The sequence below is a fragment of the Camellia sinensis genome, chromosome 10, assembly GCF_055761805.1.
Source record: "Camellia sinensis isolate YWXY chromosome 10, ASM5576180v1, whole genome shotgun sequence".
Lineage (NCBI taxonomy): Eukaryota > Viridiplantae > Streptophyta > Magnoliopsida > Ericales > Theaceae > Camellia > Camellia sinensis.
The window spans coordinates 171,951,377-171,971,524 of record NC_138970.1 but is presented as its reverse complement, the minus strand read 5'-3'; the positions used below and the strand labels follow the sequence as shown (position 1 = coordinate 171,971,524).

The window sequence follows — 20,148 nt, the reverse complement described above, 5'->3', positions numbered from 1 at the left end:
AGCTGCAGTCTCATCCCATGCAGAAGGTTTTGGGTTAGAAAAAGAGCTCCCAATATCCATATTTGCAAAATTTTGGGTTAAAGAATCGTGGATCACAGGTTCGTAATCCAAAGATTGATAATTTGCAAAAGCTTCGATGACTTGAATATAGGAAGGTGGGTAAAGGTAGCCAATAAATGCATAAAGGTTCTTTCGAGGAAGAACAGTATCATCGAACAACTCTTCGTATGCTTGATCAACGTAAGAGAAGATTGGCTTAGCCATCAAAGATGTATCAGTCTTTTCGAATACTGGAATAAGTGGGATGCTCAAAGGATTAAAGGAGAATTTAATGCAGATGATGAATGACGGTTGCATTTCTAGAAAATGCAAAGCCCATGCACGTTCTAAAACGTGAATAAAATACCTTGATCCACTAACATCACCAAGTATTGGGTGTATTAGTGTGAGGGGTAATGTTGGCTACATATTTTGTATAAAGCCAATCACAGTTCAACACGTGGCAGGTTGAGGATAATACGGGAAGACAATTCAAACCTTCGATCGTGAATGTACACGTGGCAGTTAGTATTGGTTTTCATAAGATCTACGTAGTACTGGATCAGCAAAGAGATGCAAAGTGATGTAGCTTCAACGGTTACTCACATTTAAATTCAAAATCATGAGGGAAGCCTAGCTGTAGGTATTGGCATAGTGGAGCTAACTATAAGGCAACATGATCAGCGATCATGGAGGAGTGATTCGACGATTAGAAGTGCAGTTCGATGGTTATCCTTGAGAAGTATAAATAGCAGAGAAGGCCCCAGGAAAAGCCCAGACTCAGATCCAGAAAATTAGTTTTATCAACTTTATTTCCTTTCCAATTTTTACATTTCCTGTTCTTTACATTTCTGTACTTTAAAATTCCTGCACTGCACTTCGTTCATAGGAGGAGTTTCAAGTAGATTGTTGCTGTAAACCTCTACGAGGCTGAATTGGATCATTGTAAGTCTTTCATTTTTACTTAATGAAATGCTGCAATTGTTCTTCATTTAATCATTGTCAGTTAATTCTCCTAAACAAAGCCACCAGTAAAAGTTCTCTTCATTGAGGCTGAAAGAACTAAAATACAATCGTCTAATAATTGGTTGGCAATTAATATTCTGTAATGACTAATTGATCTTTACTGGCACGCTCACAATTACAAAAGTAACTTTCGAAAGCCAAAAAAGCCAACAGATCTGCATAGCAAAGTTTTCTAAGCTGGTGGAAGTTACCCTTTTGCAAAGTCAGCACTCGTACATAATGTCACTAGTGCTAGTGCAAATTGTACAAATGATCACACCTGTCACTACACTTACGTGTTACACTTGCACCTAACGCATGTTGTACTTAAATCAAGCATCTTTTGCAACAGCATGAGTAGAGATATGAGATCATGAGGGGAAATGATGGGGGTTAGGGTTTGCTATAGTGGTAGGAGAGCCATGGAAAGAGTGGAGGCGGTGGAAATGAAAAGAGAGAGGGACTATGGGTGGTTGGGAGGAATGTGAGAGGCACCGAGAATTGGCGTTAATAATGGGAGAGGTAAAGGAGAGCATTATGGGACTATTTTGAGAAGATGGTTATAATTAGCTTTTTAGTTAAAAACTGATTATAATCAACTTTTTGAGAGAGGGAAGTGGGTTATAATATAGGAAGTGGATTATAATCCACTTCCCAAAAGACCCCTTAGTTGGAGATCAAAATTGCAAATTAAGAAAAAGTTGAGTGGGAGGGATTACTTGGTCATTTCAAAGAAGATTTCACTTATTTGTAATTATTTTTCTCTCGTCGCCTCTCTTATAATTTAAAAAGATTTCTCACTAATTTATAACTATTTGTTTAGTTGACACCTATTTGTAATTTCCCAAAGAAAAAAAAGGGTGTCATGCAAATGTTTACATAAAACAAGATTAACCATGGTAAAATTGTTTGAATGAAGTTGGATGTAGCATAACAGCTTGTAGATAATGGACTGTGATTTGTGATGTTTTAGTATGCATGTTAATAAGGACATACATTAAGTTGTCCACTTGATTAGAATGCCATACCTTTCATCCCCTTATTTCAAAAGGTCAAACCAAATCACAACTGAGAGGTGTGAAATATCATTTATCTCTAAATTTCTTTGTATTCTTATCTTAACATACTCACAATTATTAAAAATTATTAAAATCTTAAAGTGTGATAATTTTAAAACATGATCCAATAAATATAAATGTATGAAATTCAGAGCCATAAAAATTTGAGAATCCTATGTTAGTTGAAACTTTGAAAGAGGATATCAAATTCTATGGTAGCGTTTGGTAGAATTTTCTAAATATGATTTGATAAATAGAGTTGTATTTTGAGTTTGTGAGTTTTAGAATTATGATTTGAGTGTGTAAAATTTGTTTTATTATGAGTTTTGAAAAGAATTTTGGAGAGAGTTTTGAATTTTTGAAATTAGAAAATTTATTTGATTAAAAAACTTACAACTCATAATCAAACACACAACCTAAAATTCTATTCAAAACTCATATAAAAATTTAAGAAATTTCGAAAATATTTTTTATTTACAATATAAAAATAACAGGTGTGAAAAAAAAAATGAACACTCACTACAAAAAAAAAATTAAGGTTTTTGAGACTAAAATTTAAGGACAAAATTATTTTTTAGGGACTAAATAATTTTGTTGCGAAAAGTGTCGTCATTATATTTTTAGCAATAAAAATTGAACATTAGTGATGAATTATTATTCTTTTGGGACCAAATTTTTTGTCTAAAAAAATAAACAATTTTGAAACTAAATTATTTTATCCCTAAAAGTCTATTTTCTAGCCTGGAAAGGCGTTTTCAAAAACAGGTGTGGAATTATAATTTGAAAATTCAAAACAAATATCACACTCAAATCAATGGATGAAAATGTGTTTAGAACACCTAACCAAACACCGCATACATTTCTAAATTCTCCTTTCTCATCTTAAAATACTCATCAATGTTGTATTGTATTTGTATCCTGAGCTATTATCACATCATTAATAGGTAAAAGTATTTTAGGATAAAAACTAAAAATATCTGAGAACAAATGATCCTTGATCGAGAGAGATGAAAACATAAACAGTACTATATTTACTTTTTCTTTTCCCCATTTACATAAAGAGTCCCTAAAGGTGGTATATTTAATGGATCACCTGTTAGATTGGAAAAAAAATATTAAAATTAACAAAAATAATATAGGAATAACTCCAAGCTCAACGAAGCAGAAACCCAATTCACCCCTGAAAAATAAAAGTAAAAAAAAAAACACATTTTCAACCCATTTACCTTAATACCCTTTTAGGGACATCTGGGATTTCTTCCGGGTCCTCCATAGTAAAAGTAATTGCCCCAAACCCGACTAATCCCACCTCTTATATCATAGCAGTTTGGGTGATCTGCCAAGACTCGAAAGTTCGACAATGGAATCAAATTGTTGTCCCAATCCACAACTTGTAGGTTTCGAAAATATGATGCTCTCCCAAACCCTTCTCCAGAGAAATGCCCACTACCCATTTGGGTTGGAGTGTGAAAACCCGAAGGCCTAGTGTTCACAATTTCACCACCAAATTGGACCATGCTTGCATGGCTCCTCAAGTGGGTAAACAAGAATGATGGCCAATACCCAACTAGGGTTCCGGATCCAAATTCTAGCCACCAATTCCCATGCTTCGGATCCTACATATCAACCAAAAGAAAATCATGGGTCATGCTAACATGTGTTTGCCAAGAGAATAATTAATGATGTTTTATTACATATAATAATAATTTTTCAAACTTGATGAATTTTAAGAATTTGGTTAATCAGTATCCCATAGGTATTGGTTAATAAAATTCAAAATGATTGTGCATTTTTAAATATTTTAAGTTTCTTAACGAGTGACACTGATCACATCAATTAATAAATTTCATCTTTTACCTATAAAGATGTTGGGGGCACATTAAAAGATTGGAAAGTAATCACTTTCACATAATTCTCTATAATGTAATTGTCATATATTTGTAAAACTAAATAACATTTTAATGGCCACTTTGTTTTAAAATAATAAGTCCCAATACAACTATATCATCCTAAATACAAATTATGTATATTTTTTTCATTTCTATAAACATCACTCTCCATGATGTAAATAATGTAGTTGGTGGGGTCCAAAATAAGTGTTGACAAAAAATTAAAAAGAGAAATTTTAACAAGCTTTTACAAAAAAAAAATAAAAAAGTGTAGGGCCTACACTGTACATAGAAAAGAAGAGAATCCTAGAAAGTAGAAAAGAATAAGCAAAAGAAAATAGAGGTCAATCTAGATGAGAGATGTGCCAAAGTGTTAGCATTATAGATCAGTGACCATGATGTGAGTTTTTGGTGATGATGTTTCTCAAGCCCCTTTTGGTGTTAAGAACTGGAGGGTTTTGTTGTATAGCACTGCTGTAGTGTGTACACTATGTGGATCAGAACATCTAAAGTTGTAGAGGGTCCACCATCAGCATGTGATTCATCATATGTTTAAAAGCCTTTGGCATCAAAACTTTACAACAAAAGATACCTAAAGTTTGTTATGAAATTTACTCAGAAAGTTGGTATATGATGGATGTGTTGTGAGTCATTTCAATAATTTGATTCAAATAATTAAATTTTAAATAGATTTCTAACTATTATTTTGTCTTCTAAATTTATAACATTGCTAAAACTTTACTAGTGTAGGAAACCTATTAAAATCCTTAAGAGGGAGACTCCCTCTATCATAAATAATCATTCACGCTCTCCCCACACGTACCATATATGAATCAAGTAGATTTAACAGTTTATTAATTAAAATAGTTAGATAAGATTGGTAACTATTCAAGTATGATTTGACTTCATTTCACTATCTGAAGACTTGAATTTAAGGAAAATTACACCTCAGTTATATCTTCTTAAAATAATTACAATACCGTAAAAAAGTTTATCATTTTAATTATTAAAATTTATAAATTTTATCACTCATCTCAAATTTTTTTCCTCCAAATTACATTTGAATTGTTATTTTTCCTTGAATTTATATAATAAAATAAATTTATATATTGTTTGTAGGGCCCACTAATTGTCTAAAATACAAGAGAGATTAAAATACACATCCCTTAAGAGTGTGTACTATGTACTTTATAATTAAAGAAGAAAATTGTATAATTTTATACTTTCTGAGTCATAACTAAAAAAAAAAAATTATAATCAAATATTACATGAGGTATAACCAATCATCTCAAAATAATGTCATAACTAAAAAAAAAAAAACTGATTATAACTAAAGAAGAAAATCATGTTACTAAATATGCATATAGTATGAGATGTGTATCGTAGAATTTTCCCTAAAATACATGTCATTTAGGCCAAGTTTGGCATACACAAAATAATCCATCTTTTTATCTTTTTATATTTTTCTCATCACATCACCTCTCTACTTTTCTGCACATCTTTTCGTAAAAACACAAAAAGTACACTTATTTAGATCATCCCAAACAACTCCTTAGGATTTTTGTTTTGCCCACTATAAAGGATCGGTTGAATCTATCTCAAGGTTACGTTGATAGTCAGAACAATTTATCTTGTAAAATACATTGAGCATGGAAAAAAAGAAATTGATTAGTCATCTTTAACTACATGATCAGATTCTAAATATTTCAAAAATAAAATAAAATTGAATAACTTATTAAAATTATATTTGCAATTTATTATTTTATGTATCTGATCATCTGATCACGTATGTGAATTAATTAATTTTTTTCATAAATAACTTATTCAATATATTTTACAAAATAAATAATTAAAATTATTAAAATTGGTCGAAGATGGACCCACCAAAAACTGGCCTAGTGACGTATGACTATCTTCGGACTTAGGTTTGTCTTCTTCCGATTAACTGAAATAACGGTTCTACAGCATAGACAAAGCATCTTACAAACATCTCCAACCCTATACTAGTATTTAAATGATTTTAAAAGAGAATATTTATTTTAACAGTATAATATATGAGCATTAATTTAGAACAAATAAATTAAGATAATTTAAATATAAAGATTAAAATTCTATCTATATGCACAAACTTATTTATTTGTATTGTAATTTTTGTCTTACATTGATGAATTGAAATATTATCAATGGGTTAAAATCCTATATTTTTTAAGTACATGTATTATTTTAGCATAATAAATATTACAGAATGTTGGAGTAACTTAAAATAAATTTTTATAAAGTGCATTTTTATTGTGTTAAAATAGCACAAAATGTATTATATCACTGAAGATACTGTTACTTTTAAATTGAAAATAAATAGTTGGCTCATAGTGCAAATGTTTAGTGAAAATTCAAAAAAACCTCATCAATTTCATAAATTTCTAATTGCAAGTACCTTATGAATCAACTACATGTAACAAAATTAGAAGTTGGAAAATGAAGAATTAAGCTATCGACAAGGCTTTGATTTTTCTTATTAACTTTTTTATCAGATGAGGTCAAGAATTCCCTATCTAAAAAATTCTCTATCTTCTTGTATTAATATATTTATGATTGTTAAGCTATGTCTCAAGATACTCATACTAAAGATTAATATTGTGAGTAAATTGAGACAGAAGAATAAAGAATTTTTGAGATAGAAAATCCACAATAGTCAAATTGGTAAAGCTAGATGGTTTCAAGCCCTAGAACTATTAACTATCTATCTTTAAGTTAGTTTAATTTTAATTGATCAAAAAATAAAAAATAATAAATAAATAAATAAATAAATAAAAACATGATTTCATAAATCATAACTATTAATAGGAGTTCGAAAATACCTTCCAAACCAATAAGCTGATATCAAATTGGCCACCTCTATAGGAGGACCTTGGAGAGATTGCAGCCCCAATTGCAATCCTATTGTTAGTTTGCACAAAGCCAGAGCACAGCAAATTGTAGCACCCCGTTGCTTGATATGCATCTGTCTGTCAATTAATCTACATTTAGTTATTTATTACTATTATTATTATTTATTTATTTTTATTAAGAATCAAGCTTATCTTCACACCAAATTTTGAATTGGCGAGTCTAATTTTTATGGGTGTGGGCACACTTCTGGCTCATTTTAGCAATTTAAACTGTTTAACGTGTAAAGTTCATCAAGAATATCATTCATATAAAAAAAAAAGTTAATTGGATATCTCCAGACAGATGGTCAGTTTATATTTTTGTACAAAAATATACAGTCTATTTTTTAAATCATATATTCTATAAAAAAATTTAAAAGAATGTAATCATATCACGTAGTCACTGATGTCTAATAAATTTAATTTTTTTAATGGATGATCCACTCGAAGGAGAATGCAATTTGAATGGTTCAGATCACTAAAACAGGTCTGAATTGGGTCCATAACAATAGTCTTTCTTTAATTAAATTATTATTAACAAATCATATTAAGCTTAGGGGTAAATTACACTTCTTCTTCTTAAAAATATAGTATTTTCTCACTTTGATTTTTGAAGTTTATTTTTCTTAATTTGATCCATAAACTATATGATCGTTCATAATTTGGCACAAGTGACAATAATTTAAGGACCAAATATTCAAAATGAATAAATCTTAATAGCCAAAGTGAAAAAATGCTACTACTTTTTAAATTTTTTTTATGGGATTTGAACTTCTTCTTCCTTCTTTTTTTTTTTTTCAAACATTTTTTCAACAGAAATTCAATTTTCTGCTTTTGTACAACTTTTGGCTTTTTAACTTTTTCTTAGCCAAAGCCAAAACTTAAAGCTAGTAGAAAACCCAGAAGCCAAATCGAAATATTATATAAAAAAGATGCATCCAAACAGGGCCAAAGGATCAAGTTATAAAGATTGAAACAAAACTTACTGTCCAATAAGTGAAGAATCTAGGATAGTTGTCCCCATATAGCTCTGGGCTAACCTGTGTAAAATTAATGAATTTTATACCATCTTTGGACTACGTTACAAGCATTCAATAAATTTAGATGGTGGTTGAGATGTAACATTTCAATAAATTCTAGCTACTTTTAATGACATACATTTTCCATTTAACTAAATACAAAACATAATTCTTGCACATGTAATTCATGCATAATCATGTGATATCTTTTTATTTTAAGCCAAAACACTTAATATTAATGTTTAAAATTATGAAAATACCACTACCGATATGTTGCAAGTCTAAAAATTCTATTTGTGAATTATTTTTTTTTTAATTTTTAGGTTATTGAAATAGTGTTATGATGAAACTACAGTTGTCTATGTCAAAGAAATTGTGTATTTCTTATTTAGTGTAACCATATTAAAAAAAATTATGTCCAATTTTTTTATTTTTTTTTGGCCCAATAAAAAGGGTTGGAAGGGGCAACTAATTGTAGAAAATTTTCTTGGTGTGACCAAAGGAGTCTCCACCCATTGGGGAGCCAAACACTCCCTCAAGACAGTTTTGAGTTATAGTTTAACCTCAATCTTGGTGTGACCAAAAGAGTCTACACCCATTGGGGGGCCAGACACTCCCTCAAGACAGTCTTGAGTCATAGTTTAACCTCAATCTTGGTGTGACCAAAGGAGTTTCCATCCATTGGGGAGTCAGACACTCTTTCTAGACAGTCTTAAGTCATAGTTTAACCTCAATCTTATTGGGATCCTAGAAAAAAGAAACCAAGAGAAGAAATGAATGTGAACAACATCGTCCTCCTAGAGATTCGAACCTAGAGCCACTTGCTTACCAAATCCAGTAAAAGTCAGCTCCACCTTGCTAGCTACAACCCTTAATTGTATTTTTGAACATTTTAATTTCAATCAGATAACCACTAATTCCATGCTTTTCAAGTTCACGTATATTTCCAATAATTAAACTTCAATTATCTTTTTCTATAGTAAAATTTGGAGCACTTGATGTATAATTCTTGGGTTAAAATGAGCAATATAAATAATTAAACATGCCTGCCAACCAGCTTCAATGGTGTTAAGATCGTCTCCAAATGAACCAGAAATGACCCACATCTGTGATAAGCTGAATTCATACTGGTTAGCTACACGTGGCGCCCATACATTTATACTGGCTTTTGCTCCATAATATTGATCTCCACTTACATACCCAACTGCATGCTGCAACTCAAAAACATGAACATGATATGATTTTAAGAACCTTTAAAATCACTCTATAAATCTTTCCTTTACACTAAATTAAGAACTAACAAAAATAAAATCGTAGCTTATGGTCAGTTTTGATTCCTAAACCAACGAAATCGACGAATTTAATTTCGGTGCTGAATTTTCTCTTACACTTTATCGAACCAAACCAATTATGAACAAATGTTCCTGTACTTTTTTTTATTCTCGACTATTTTTATAGAAATGAGAATTATTATGGTACATTCAGTGAAGACAAGAGCTTTATTTTGAAGACTAGTATAATATGGATATGTTAATACGGTAAAATTTTAAAAAAATAAGGTACATGTATGGTTTGGTACGCTTGTAAAAAAATATTTATTTTTAATTTAGAGTAATGTAAAAATTAATTAAATGGTTTAATTTGTTAAGATCTAACCTATAATTAACATTTAATGTCAAAAGTAAAGATATAAATCAAAATTAAATGTCAATATATTAAATAATTTACAAATCATAGCTTAATTTTAAAATCATACTATGTATAAAACTAAAAATAAAAAAGAAGTCTAGTAAAATGAGTTTTATCTCTGTAGTACGGCTTAGGTATATACTAGGTACGTCTGGGTACGCCAAAAATTAAGAAGAAAAAATTTGAATACGTATTTCGTATATCCGGTAGATATACAGAAATAACATACGAGATACCATACACTGATAAATACCCGATACGAGTACAGCATGATTTTCAAACTACTCATGCTTCATAGGTGAAAAGCAATCCTCACTTGTCATTATTTCGTCACCCAGTTTAATAAAAATATTTATTATAATATAAATAAATAAATAGATAAAAACAAGAGAAACTAAACCAAATCAAATTAAGAATTCTTTTTTGGGTGATCTTCAATTCTGCCTCTTGGAAAGAAATTCAGAGTTTTCCTCTGTTTCTGTAGTTCTGTTCTAAGCACCGACTAACCTCACTTGTAATTGTTTCTTTGGGTCAGTTTAATAACAACTGTTCCATTAGAATAAAAAAAAAAAAATCAAACAAATCAAACCAATTTATGATTGTTTTGGGGGTGATATTCAGGTCTGCTTCTAGGAAATAAATTTAGGATTTTTCACTGTTTTTGTAGTTCTGTTTTAAGCACTAACTTCACTTGTCATTTTTTCATTATTCAGTTTAATAATAAATGTATCATTAGAATATAAACAAATAAATAAAAAACAAACCCAATTAACTGTTTTTTGGGGATGATATTCAGGTCTCTTCCACTTGAAAAGAAATCCAGGGTTTTCCTCTGTCTTGGTAGTTCTGTTTTAAGCACCGACTAATTTCACTTGTTATTTTTTTTTTTTTCATTGTTCGGTTTAATAACAAACTTTTCATTAGAATATAAATAAATAAACAAAACCAAACTAAACCATATTATTATAATTATATTTTTTTGGGGGTGATACTCAGGTCCCTCTGCCTCTTGAAAAGAAATTCAGGATTTCCTCTGTTTTTGTAGTTCTGTTTTAAGCACTAACTAACTTCACTTGTCATTTCTCATTATTCAGTTCAATAATAAACGTTTCATTAGAATGAAAATAAATATAAAAAAACCAAGCCAAACTAAACCAAGTTAAAATTTTATTTTGGGTGATATTCAGGGCTTGCCTATTGAAAATAAATTCTGGGTTTTACTCTATTTAGTTATGTTTTAAGCAATAACTAACTAACCTCATGGCCATTGCTAGAAGAGTCTCGTCGAATAGGTCTTCGGATTCTCCTTCCAAATCTTCGTATTCTGATTTTCTTTCCGAAACTTTGTATCGACCTAGCTCGTAGAATGTCTTGTTCTGTTGTTCTTCTTATTGGGATTGTTCCTTCGGGACATGATTCACCAGACAAGCTCCACAGCTGAAAATTTTCCGAGGCGGTCTCAGTTGGGTTATGATCTTTTGGCCTCTCTGGTGGATCCTGTGAAATCATAAAAATTTACAAACTTTTGGTACCTCTTAATTTAAACAAGAAATTCAAATAAAATAAAGTGAAATTTAGCTACCAATGGCTTTTGTCCTTTTAATTGAGGATGATCAAATGATGGTTGTAGATGAGATTCAACACAATCTATCAAATCTCCATCAGGACTCTGCATAAACACTCAATAACTTAGAAAAAAGATACACTCAAAAGCAGAGGGAAAAACAGAGCAAAAGCATGACAAAAACAGAGCAAAAACAGGGGAAGAAAAGAAATTCAAGACCTTCACCCAAAAAAAAAATTTTTGAAATAATAATAGTACCTGAATTGTCTTGAGAGAAGGCTTGTTGATCTTTTTTAGATGAGCTCTAATCATCTTCAAGTTCTGTAACTCTTTGTTGGGTTGGAAAGTCTGATTGACTAGGTTATGATTGTCGGATTCGGATGAAAGGACCGGACAAACGGAGGAAAAAAGAAAGAGGAAGAAAACAAAAATGGAAATGATTGGGGAGATCTTGCAATAGTTTGGAACCATGTTTGAAGAATTTGTGTGTTTTCTTGTTTCTTGTAATGTAACTGTCGGAGTTTTTGTACATTGGTTGTGTCTTCTTCTGTGATCAAAATGGGACCAATTCTTATGAGTTTTTGTCCATTCAAGCACACCTCCCACCAAATCCATTACAACACAAAACAAACTATGTGAAGAAACCCAATTCAGTTTCTCACCATTTCCAAAGCTCCTAAACCCTAGAATAATAAAACCCCCCTCTTCTCTCTCTCTCTCTCTCTCTCTCTCTAAGCTTCTAATACCTTGGTTTATGTTCTGACACCTTCAAGCTCTCAGGCATGAGCTAATAATAAAACACCCAAATGGGTTGTGTGTTTTTTAGAGTTTTACCCATGTGGGTATGGAGAAATAAATACTGGTTTGTCATCTAAGACATCCACAGCTTTTAAATGCTTTGAATGCAAATTGAAAGGAGAGGGGACATATATACACATATATAAATGAAAAATAATACTTATATAGAATTTATTACAAGAATAATATGTCATGATATTTTCGTAATGGGTTCTGCTACTAACAAATACAAAATGTCAAAATATTTATAATATCAATACATTTTTCATATATTTCAAAATATTTTTACATATTTTTATACATTTTTCAACACTATCATTTAAATATATATTTATTTTAAAATAATAAGTCATTTTACAACCATTTCTTTATACCTTGGAGGTGTGTTTCTTTTTCTTTTTTTTAGAATATAAAAAAGGGACTGAAATTTCCAGCTTTTTTGTTAATTTTTATAGGGCATAATAGTGGGAGATGAATTTCTGTCATTCTTTTTTCACAAAAAAAAAAAGAGAAAAAAAAAGAATTTCTGTTATTCTTTACTTTGGTTCTGAAGACAGATAGGAATTTACACTTGATTGAGGGTTTCCAAAGTTCTTTGCTTTGGGTATTTCTTTCTCACTTCCCTAGATGTTCTTTGTGTCAGCCTTGCCCCATTTTATTTATTTTTATTTAATACAAAACATATTAATTAATTATTAACAAAGCAAAGCTATCTCACTTTGGATTTCATAAAACTGTTTACATTAAAATATAATTTGGTTTTGGAAAACGTGGTGTTTTAAAAAGTTGGTAAAAAATTAATTTTTTAAGTTTTTTAATCTATTTTATCTTTTTATAAATAAAAAATATAAAAAGTAATATGACAGTAAAAACTAAAAAGTAACCCTTTTAAACCCCAGTTTGACAAAGGAATGTCAATTGTATAAAGAAAGGGTGGATATCTAGTGAGCCACTCTTTAATAATCAAACTTAAATGAGATGTAAATGAATTTTTCTTGCATACCAAACACATACACAAGCACACAACGTTTTTAATCAGTCCCTTTCTCAACATCAATGAGCTAGATTTTGATATGAGTAATGGTATATAAATAAATAAATTTTATTTAATCATTAATTTTTAAGATTTTAAAATTAATCGAAGTGTGTGATAATTGGTCTGAACACTCATTTATCAAAATCAATATATATATTTAATAATGTGACACTAATCATTTTACTAAAATGAATTTTCTTTTTGATTTTAAAATTTTATTATTATATCTCAGCTAGTAAAACAAATTTATGAAATTTTATTAGTTAGTTGTTTCAGGACTTCTAAATAAGTTTTTTTTTTTTTTTTTTTTTTTTTTTTTTTTTTTGGCCTTTAGTGACAATTTTTTCCAAAACTAAGTCAAAATTTTTTTCGTATCTGTCTTGCGTAAACAAATCTAACAAGTAAATTTTTTTTAAAAAAAAAAGAAATTAAAACAAGGTAAAAATAACTTTTTAAGCTTATTTTTGTCTTTCTTGGACTTTTTCTTTTTTTTTGAAATTTTTTAAAATAAATTATTTTTTTGGTGTCTTATCGAGTAGAATTTAAAAACTTTAAAAAAATTTCAAAATTAAAAAAAAAATACTAAAGAAGAAAATAGGCAAACAAAAAAATAAATCCTAAACATAACAAACGTGTGAATCTTTATGTCACTCATTTTTTTATGTCCAAATTGCCCCCATGGAATTGTACGAATTTTAATTTTTAATTTTTTTTCCTTCATTTTTTTTTTTTTTTAAATGACGGTGACAGTTGTCTCTATTTTTGCACGCACATTATTTGTGCGCACAACTTCTATTGTATTTCTGGTTCAAAGAAAAAACTTCTATTGTATTTATACTATATTATTGTATAAAGTCAGCACATCTCTTGGCGTGATTGTGACATTTTTTCTTTTAATTTCTCAGAAAACCCCAAAATAAGACAAGAGTTTTTTTTTTTTAATTATAAACATTCTATAAAAAAAAAAAATAGAGAATTGATCCACTTTTTAAACTATTTGGGAAACTAACTTACTTTTGAAAATCGCATTTTGAAAATATAATTTTAAATTGAAAATGCAATTAATAATGACATGGACTTTACTAAGATATATTACATTTTCAACATGCGATTTTAAGGTGAAATTGTATGTAAAAAATGCAATTTCAATTTCAAAATCGCATTTTCAAAATACGATTTACAAAAACAAATCAATTTTCCAAATAATTTAAAAAGTGAATCAATTTTCTAAATTATTTTTTTTAAATATTAAAAAAAAAACTCCAAATAAGATAACTACTTTAAATAATTAAATTAGATCCAATTACAAATTATACCTATGTGCCCACCTCCAATAATACATATATGTGCACTTAAATGCTTATGCAAGCATATGTTGCCTTTCTTAAGCATCATTTATTTAGCGGGTTGAATGTGGGCTTTGACTCTCTGAGGAGATATAAAAACCTTAAACATAAATTTGATTGAATTTAAAAATATATATATATATATATATATATTTCTCAGATTGTCGGCCAAAATTGAGTCAATGTATGATGGATGTTGCAGTGTCACTAGCATCAGGCATGAGTTTGACTAGTTTGATAATATAATGCTCTACAAAAAATTTCATTAAAATCCATAAACAAAAACTATTTCATTTTTAATATTATTACTTTTTCCTTGGGTTTTGAATGATCCTTAAATGAAGAATAATATTTTGGCATCAATTATAGTTGGCAAATGTTATTCTTGTTGTGTGGGTTTTTTTATTTAATTTTTATTGCAGTTTTAAGTTTTGGACTTGGTTAGGAAACTTCATTAGAATCAACACTTTATTCCCAAAATCTTAGTGGCTTACCATGTCAAATATTCTAAGCAATTAGATGATAGTGTTGGGATATTTACAACCAACAGTGACAACATGACAATGCCTATTGGATAATGACATACAAATTGAAAATTTATATAAACTTTTTTAATAGAATGATGTGATTCATATAAACCTTTTTTACTTTAAAATCAAACATTGAAGAATTGCTACATCAATCGTGTATTGTTTCATATATAAAAATTTTATATGAATAAAATTTTCTATGTTGATTAAATGAACAAGTTAAAAAAGTTGGTTCAAAAAATTTGATGATACTATGTCAAAGGTTAGGACTCAAAAAAGCGAGCATAAAACTTGTGCATAGAATGCTCACAATGAGTACGGCTATAGATATTATCATTCACCTCGGATTGTGCTCCATCTGAAGTTCATTTGAAATATTTTGTCCAATAAAAATTTACTTTAGTGTTTCAAATCAATCACACAAATGTGTTGGGACATTATAGTTACGATAGCCAATAACATTTCCTTTGTTATTTGTGCTTACTACATAACTACCTATTTTGGCTTATAAAACATGGAATTGGCTAGCAAAAGTTGCTAATCTTAATCATTCACACACCGTGTTGTTCCATGTAGATGTCATGTATGCATGTTTGTAATTACATTGTTTTGTTTTGTTTTGAGACCAATAGCTTTACCAATGTTCCCTAGTTCTCTTTTTAGGGCTTTGGCAATGATGCTTGCCACTTCCCTAGCAATGTCACTTTTGTTTTTCAATTTTTAAATTGTTGCTCCATTCTATTTATTTTTTCCTTCTTCTTTGGGGGGTAGTGATTAATTGTACTACTTATTATGAGATGCCTACTCATACCAACCCACCTTTGAAACAAACACAAAAGATAGAAATTATGGAAATAATGGCCCACAAGTTGTCACTCTCTCAACATACCAGTAGGGTTGAGAAAATTAAGAGGATCTCAGTGGAGCCATGCCTCTTATTCTTACCTTTTCTTGGAGAATAAATTTTAACCTAATATATATGACAAATTTATTCACAAAATATGGAATTCAATGTATATAGGCAGATTTATAAAAATTATTCAAACTAGCTCATTTCTGCATGAGCTTAGATGTGAGGTGAGCTAAAACAAAACTCCTATATTAATACAAGCTATCACCAAAGGTTATATATATATATATATATATATATGAGAAATCGCACAATTCACCATGTTGATTTGATTTTGATCCTTTGGTAAGTTGGTCTCATTTATATCTTTCTGTGTGACTTGGTCGAAAACACTATATACATATGACATGTTGGTATTCCAAAGATTGCTAAGTAATTTTTTTTGTGATTAATTCATCCATCTTCAAACTACTGGTAAGGTAATTAAAGTAATGTTGTGTTTGGTTCATTGAAATAGAATTGAATAATTGTTCTAACCTTCTTATGAAATGATTATTTCTTTACAATGGTAAATACTGATTTCATTTGTAGTGTATATATATATATATATATATTTATCATTTCTTTAGTAGATTTAACCTAAGAATGTATGTTATCCTAATCCAAACAGACCATAAGCCCTCTCAAAAATTGATGGGGGAGGAAAAGCTGTTAAAGCCTTGGTTACTTTGTGAAAGGGACATAACATATAAATATTTGGAAAGAATAAGCTAATATTTATAGTTAAAACACACCACATTACAAAAGTTGAAATCAACATAAAGAAAAAAAAAAAAAACCTAGTCATAAAGAGACTAGGCCATGCGTGTGTGCTTGATACTGACATACACTATCTATAAATCTAAATAAAAATAAATAAATAAATCCCATTAATTTGCACAGACGCATTATTTTGTTATTTGTTTATGCTAGTTAGATGTTTATGTAAAAAGCAATTTTGATGTATGAGATTCTCATCACTGCAAGGTTTGTGGAGGATTACATGTATTTAATTTTATTTCCAAATACAGATAGATTATTTCCATAATTTGAACCCATGAAATTCAAGTCACAATGAAAATCTTACTATTATCGTGCGTAGTGTTTTGTTTAAGAGTCAAAATTAGGATTTTGTTTTAAAAGTAGATGTGCTAAAAAATTTACTGTTTGTTATTGGGAAGTTCATTTATGTGGGTTGAATTATTTTATTTTATTTTATTGTCTTCAGTAAATTTTCTTTTTTAAAAAAAAAAAATTAAATCCATCCTAGATGAAGTTAAAAAGTTAAAAAAAAAAAATCATTAAAAAAAATTATTATTATTATTATTATTATTTTTTAAGTGACTTCTAACATTTGTCAAACAAGGTGAATATTATAAAAAAAAAATTCAATTATTAGTTAAATAATCTGCAACCAAGTAGCTAAAACATTTTTGACTTACATAGTCAAAAATAAATTTTTTGAAACAAAGCAAACCTCTATACTTTAAATAAAAAAATTTAAAAACAAATTATGGTCAATTTGGAGTGGGAGCCAAAGTTCACCTTTTTGGACATGCCGAAGGTTTTTTGGGCCGCATTGACTCTAGAAGATATCAGTTCAATGAAATGGAAGGTCAGTTCAAATCAATTTCTTTTTGAGTATTCTTTATTTATTTATTTATTTTGTTTGGCAATCATTATCAATTCAAAAGTGATTAATTTTTATCTTGTTATTTTTTTTAGTAAATTATAACTTGGGTCCAATAGGTTAGAAAAATTACTTTGATGAGCTTGGATCCACTTGTCAGCCTGTTGTAAGAATTATAGTATGTAGCCCCAATTGACCAAGACCCATTTCAACACCACTCTTCGTACCAATGGCATGGACGCCCTCAGAGTCCATATTATTCTCCCAAGGGATTATAGTAGCATGTATTAGGAGTGTTCATGGGTCGGGATTTAGCGGGTTATTTGTAACGTATTTAAATGGGGTTTAAGTTGAGAAAATCTCTTCCGTAATTGATTATGCATAGTTTCAAAATCATCGAACAAATTGGGTGAATTGACAGGTGAATACGGATTAGATTTACAAATCTTAATTTTATAACAAATATATATATATATATATATATAATTTATTTAACTAAACACGATGAGTGAGGATTATTTTTTTTCGAGGAGTGAAGTGTTTCTTTCAAGTTTCAATATTTTACTTATTGAACAAATAAATTATATAATATATAAATAATATGTATAAATATCAATATTAATTCCTAATTCGATGTAGTTAGATTGAGTTTCATGGATTGAAATTTGTACATCCGTCACCTGATCAAAACTTGACTTTTTTAAATTTACTAGACCTGCATCCATTTACCTATTGAATCGAAATCGATCATTAGAGGTTGGGTTGGATTAGATTGAATGGGTTGTATATGAGTCAAGTCCAATTAAATATTAAATTACTTAACTTCAACTTGAAAAAATAACAAATTTTAAATTTATAGCAAATCAAAACCTACCATTTTTCCAATTCTACCACATGAGGTTGAAGACCACATTATGGTCTGAAATTGAAATACTCCCAAAGGAAATATGAAGAGAATAAGGACATGATCATGATGAGATATAGGTGTAAAACTTTGACTTAATTTAGACTGGCCGCTAAATCTGGTGAGCATTTTCTGTGTGTGGTGGGGTTCCAATTCAAAGTTAGGAACATTCACTAACTTTAGCATAACATTTGATCCCCCACTTGAAGGACCCTTTTTACTCTTGAGCCCCTCGCATGACCCGGGTCGATCTCCGGGTCCCCTCCTCCCTCTCCTCAACCAAAAAAAAAAAAGAAAGAAAAAAAATATCAACTTTAATGGAGAACCTTCACATGATACAAGTAGATCAAGTCGAATGATAAAAACTTTAAATTTTATTCATATAGTCTTAAATTTGAGTCTTGTGTTGATTCGATAAATAAATCTCGAATTTGTATTCTTAAAATAGGTCTAAAGAGTCATGCCTAGAATCAATTGTCGATTATAAAAGAAAAATAAAACAAAAACTTCACATGATTTGATTGTTAAGGAACAAAATTGACAACTTATGAAATTGACAACTCATGTACCCATCTTGCAAAAAATTATTTAAAAAAAAATTAAATTAATGATACACAAACTAATAAATTTTACAAATTATTTTTGGTTTACTCATGTGGAACCTATCATATCATTGGAATGAGTCGGTTTCAGATTTCAAAATCTCACTATTTCATGACAGGTCACTTAGTAAACAAAATTCTAAAATTTATGAAGTTTATATAGCATTTGTCAATTCCTTCAACTTGTCATGACCAAACAAAGCATGACACGTGGGTCTTTCTCTCTTGTTTTTGTTTGGGGTTATTTTTATGCTTGTTGGATTTGTTCAATTTGTTGTATGTGGCTATGTGTTGATGATTTGAGTTATTAAGATCATGAAAAAGTAATTAAATTTCTATTGAGATCACACATCGATTTGTATAGCAATCTAACTATTAAATATTTGAAACACTTAAAATAGATGGCATTCATTGTTCGAAAAAAAAAAAAAAAAAAAAGCATCTAAACTTTGAAACACTTAAAAAGTGGAATAATAGTAAAAAGAGATTTCGATGAGACCATAAAAAGAATATAACAAAAAAGGAAAAAGGAAAAAAGGAAGAGAATAGAATCATGAGAAACAACGGTAGTAGGTCTAAGAATTGGGATTATGGTTTCACAACTATTCTCATTTACAAACTTATAACCATTCACAAAATGAGTATGCTTCCATTCACGATAGATAGATTCTCTTTATCTTTCTCTATCTCTTAAGAGAAAAAAATTGAGTGCATAAAATTCAGTAATAGAATCAGACATAATCTTTTAATATAAAATGGAATTCACACTTTTGTTAAATTTTTTGATCTGATTCTGTGCACGTAAAATTAGTGGATGTTATAATTATTGTTTTATTCAGTATTATATATATTTTACTTATAAAGTGTAACTTTTACAAAATTATAAGATGCAAAATATAACTCCTTATTTTATAGCCTAGAGAGTGTAACTTTATTTTTGGAGAGCTTAAATGTTGAATTTTCACAAAAACTATATATAAAGGTAATGTTTAATCAATAAGTCTTATGTTAAATTAAGAAGACCCTTTTGAAAAAAGAGAGGAAAAGAAGAGATTTAAATTTTAAAGTGTTCCGACCATGAAATGGTGATGTTGAGCAATGATTGTGTCTAAAGAGCTGCATCCAACAACCTTTCTTAGCCAAATGAGAGTTGAAGTCCCCTCCCCGAAAAAAAAAGCAAAAATTATTTCATGAGTCTAGATAATTAGCCAATCGTGTGCTTA

General features: G+C 29.3%; 1 protein-coding gene across 7 annotated transcripts; it reads right to left on the bottom strand.

The window, feature by feature from the left end:
* Window positions 1-3,110: 3,110 nt before the first annotated feature.
* Window positions 3,111-12,101, bottom strand: LOC114286486 (protein neprosin). 7 transcript variants are annotated; one of them, XR_014342919.1, is made up of 8 exons: window positions 11,449-12,101; window positions 11,209-11,295; window positions 10,884-11,123; window positions 8,984-9,148; window positions 7,905-7,958; window positions 6,850-6,992; window positions 3,329-3,718; window positions 3,111-3,195 (listed from the first exon to the last, which is right to left on the bottom strand). XR_014342919.1 is itself a non-coding variant. In XM_028229653.2 (8 exons), exons 1-7 carry the CDS (start codon window positions 11,803-11,805, stop codon window positions 3,341-3,343), a joined length of 1,428 nt encoding a protein of 475 aa, XP_028085454.1. In that variant the 5' UTR covers window positions 11,806-12,101; the 3' UTR covers window positions 3,111-3,195; window positions 3,329-3,340. The 7 variants fall into 7 exon arrangements, 6 of the variants coding, with proteins under 6 accessions (XP_028085454.1, XP_028085452.1, XP_028085457.1 ...); XM_028229653.2 differs by having other exon boundaries at window positions 6,850-6,996; XM_028229651.2 differs by having other exon boundaries at window positions 3,111-3,718; window positions 6,850-6,996.
* Window positions 12,102-20,148: the final 8,047 nt, after the last annotated feature.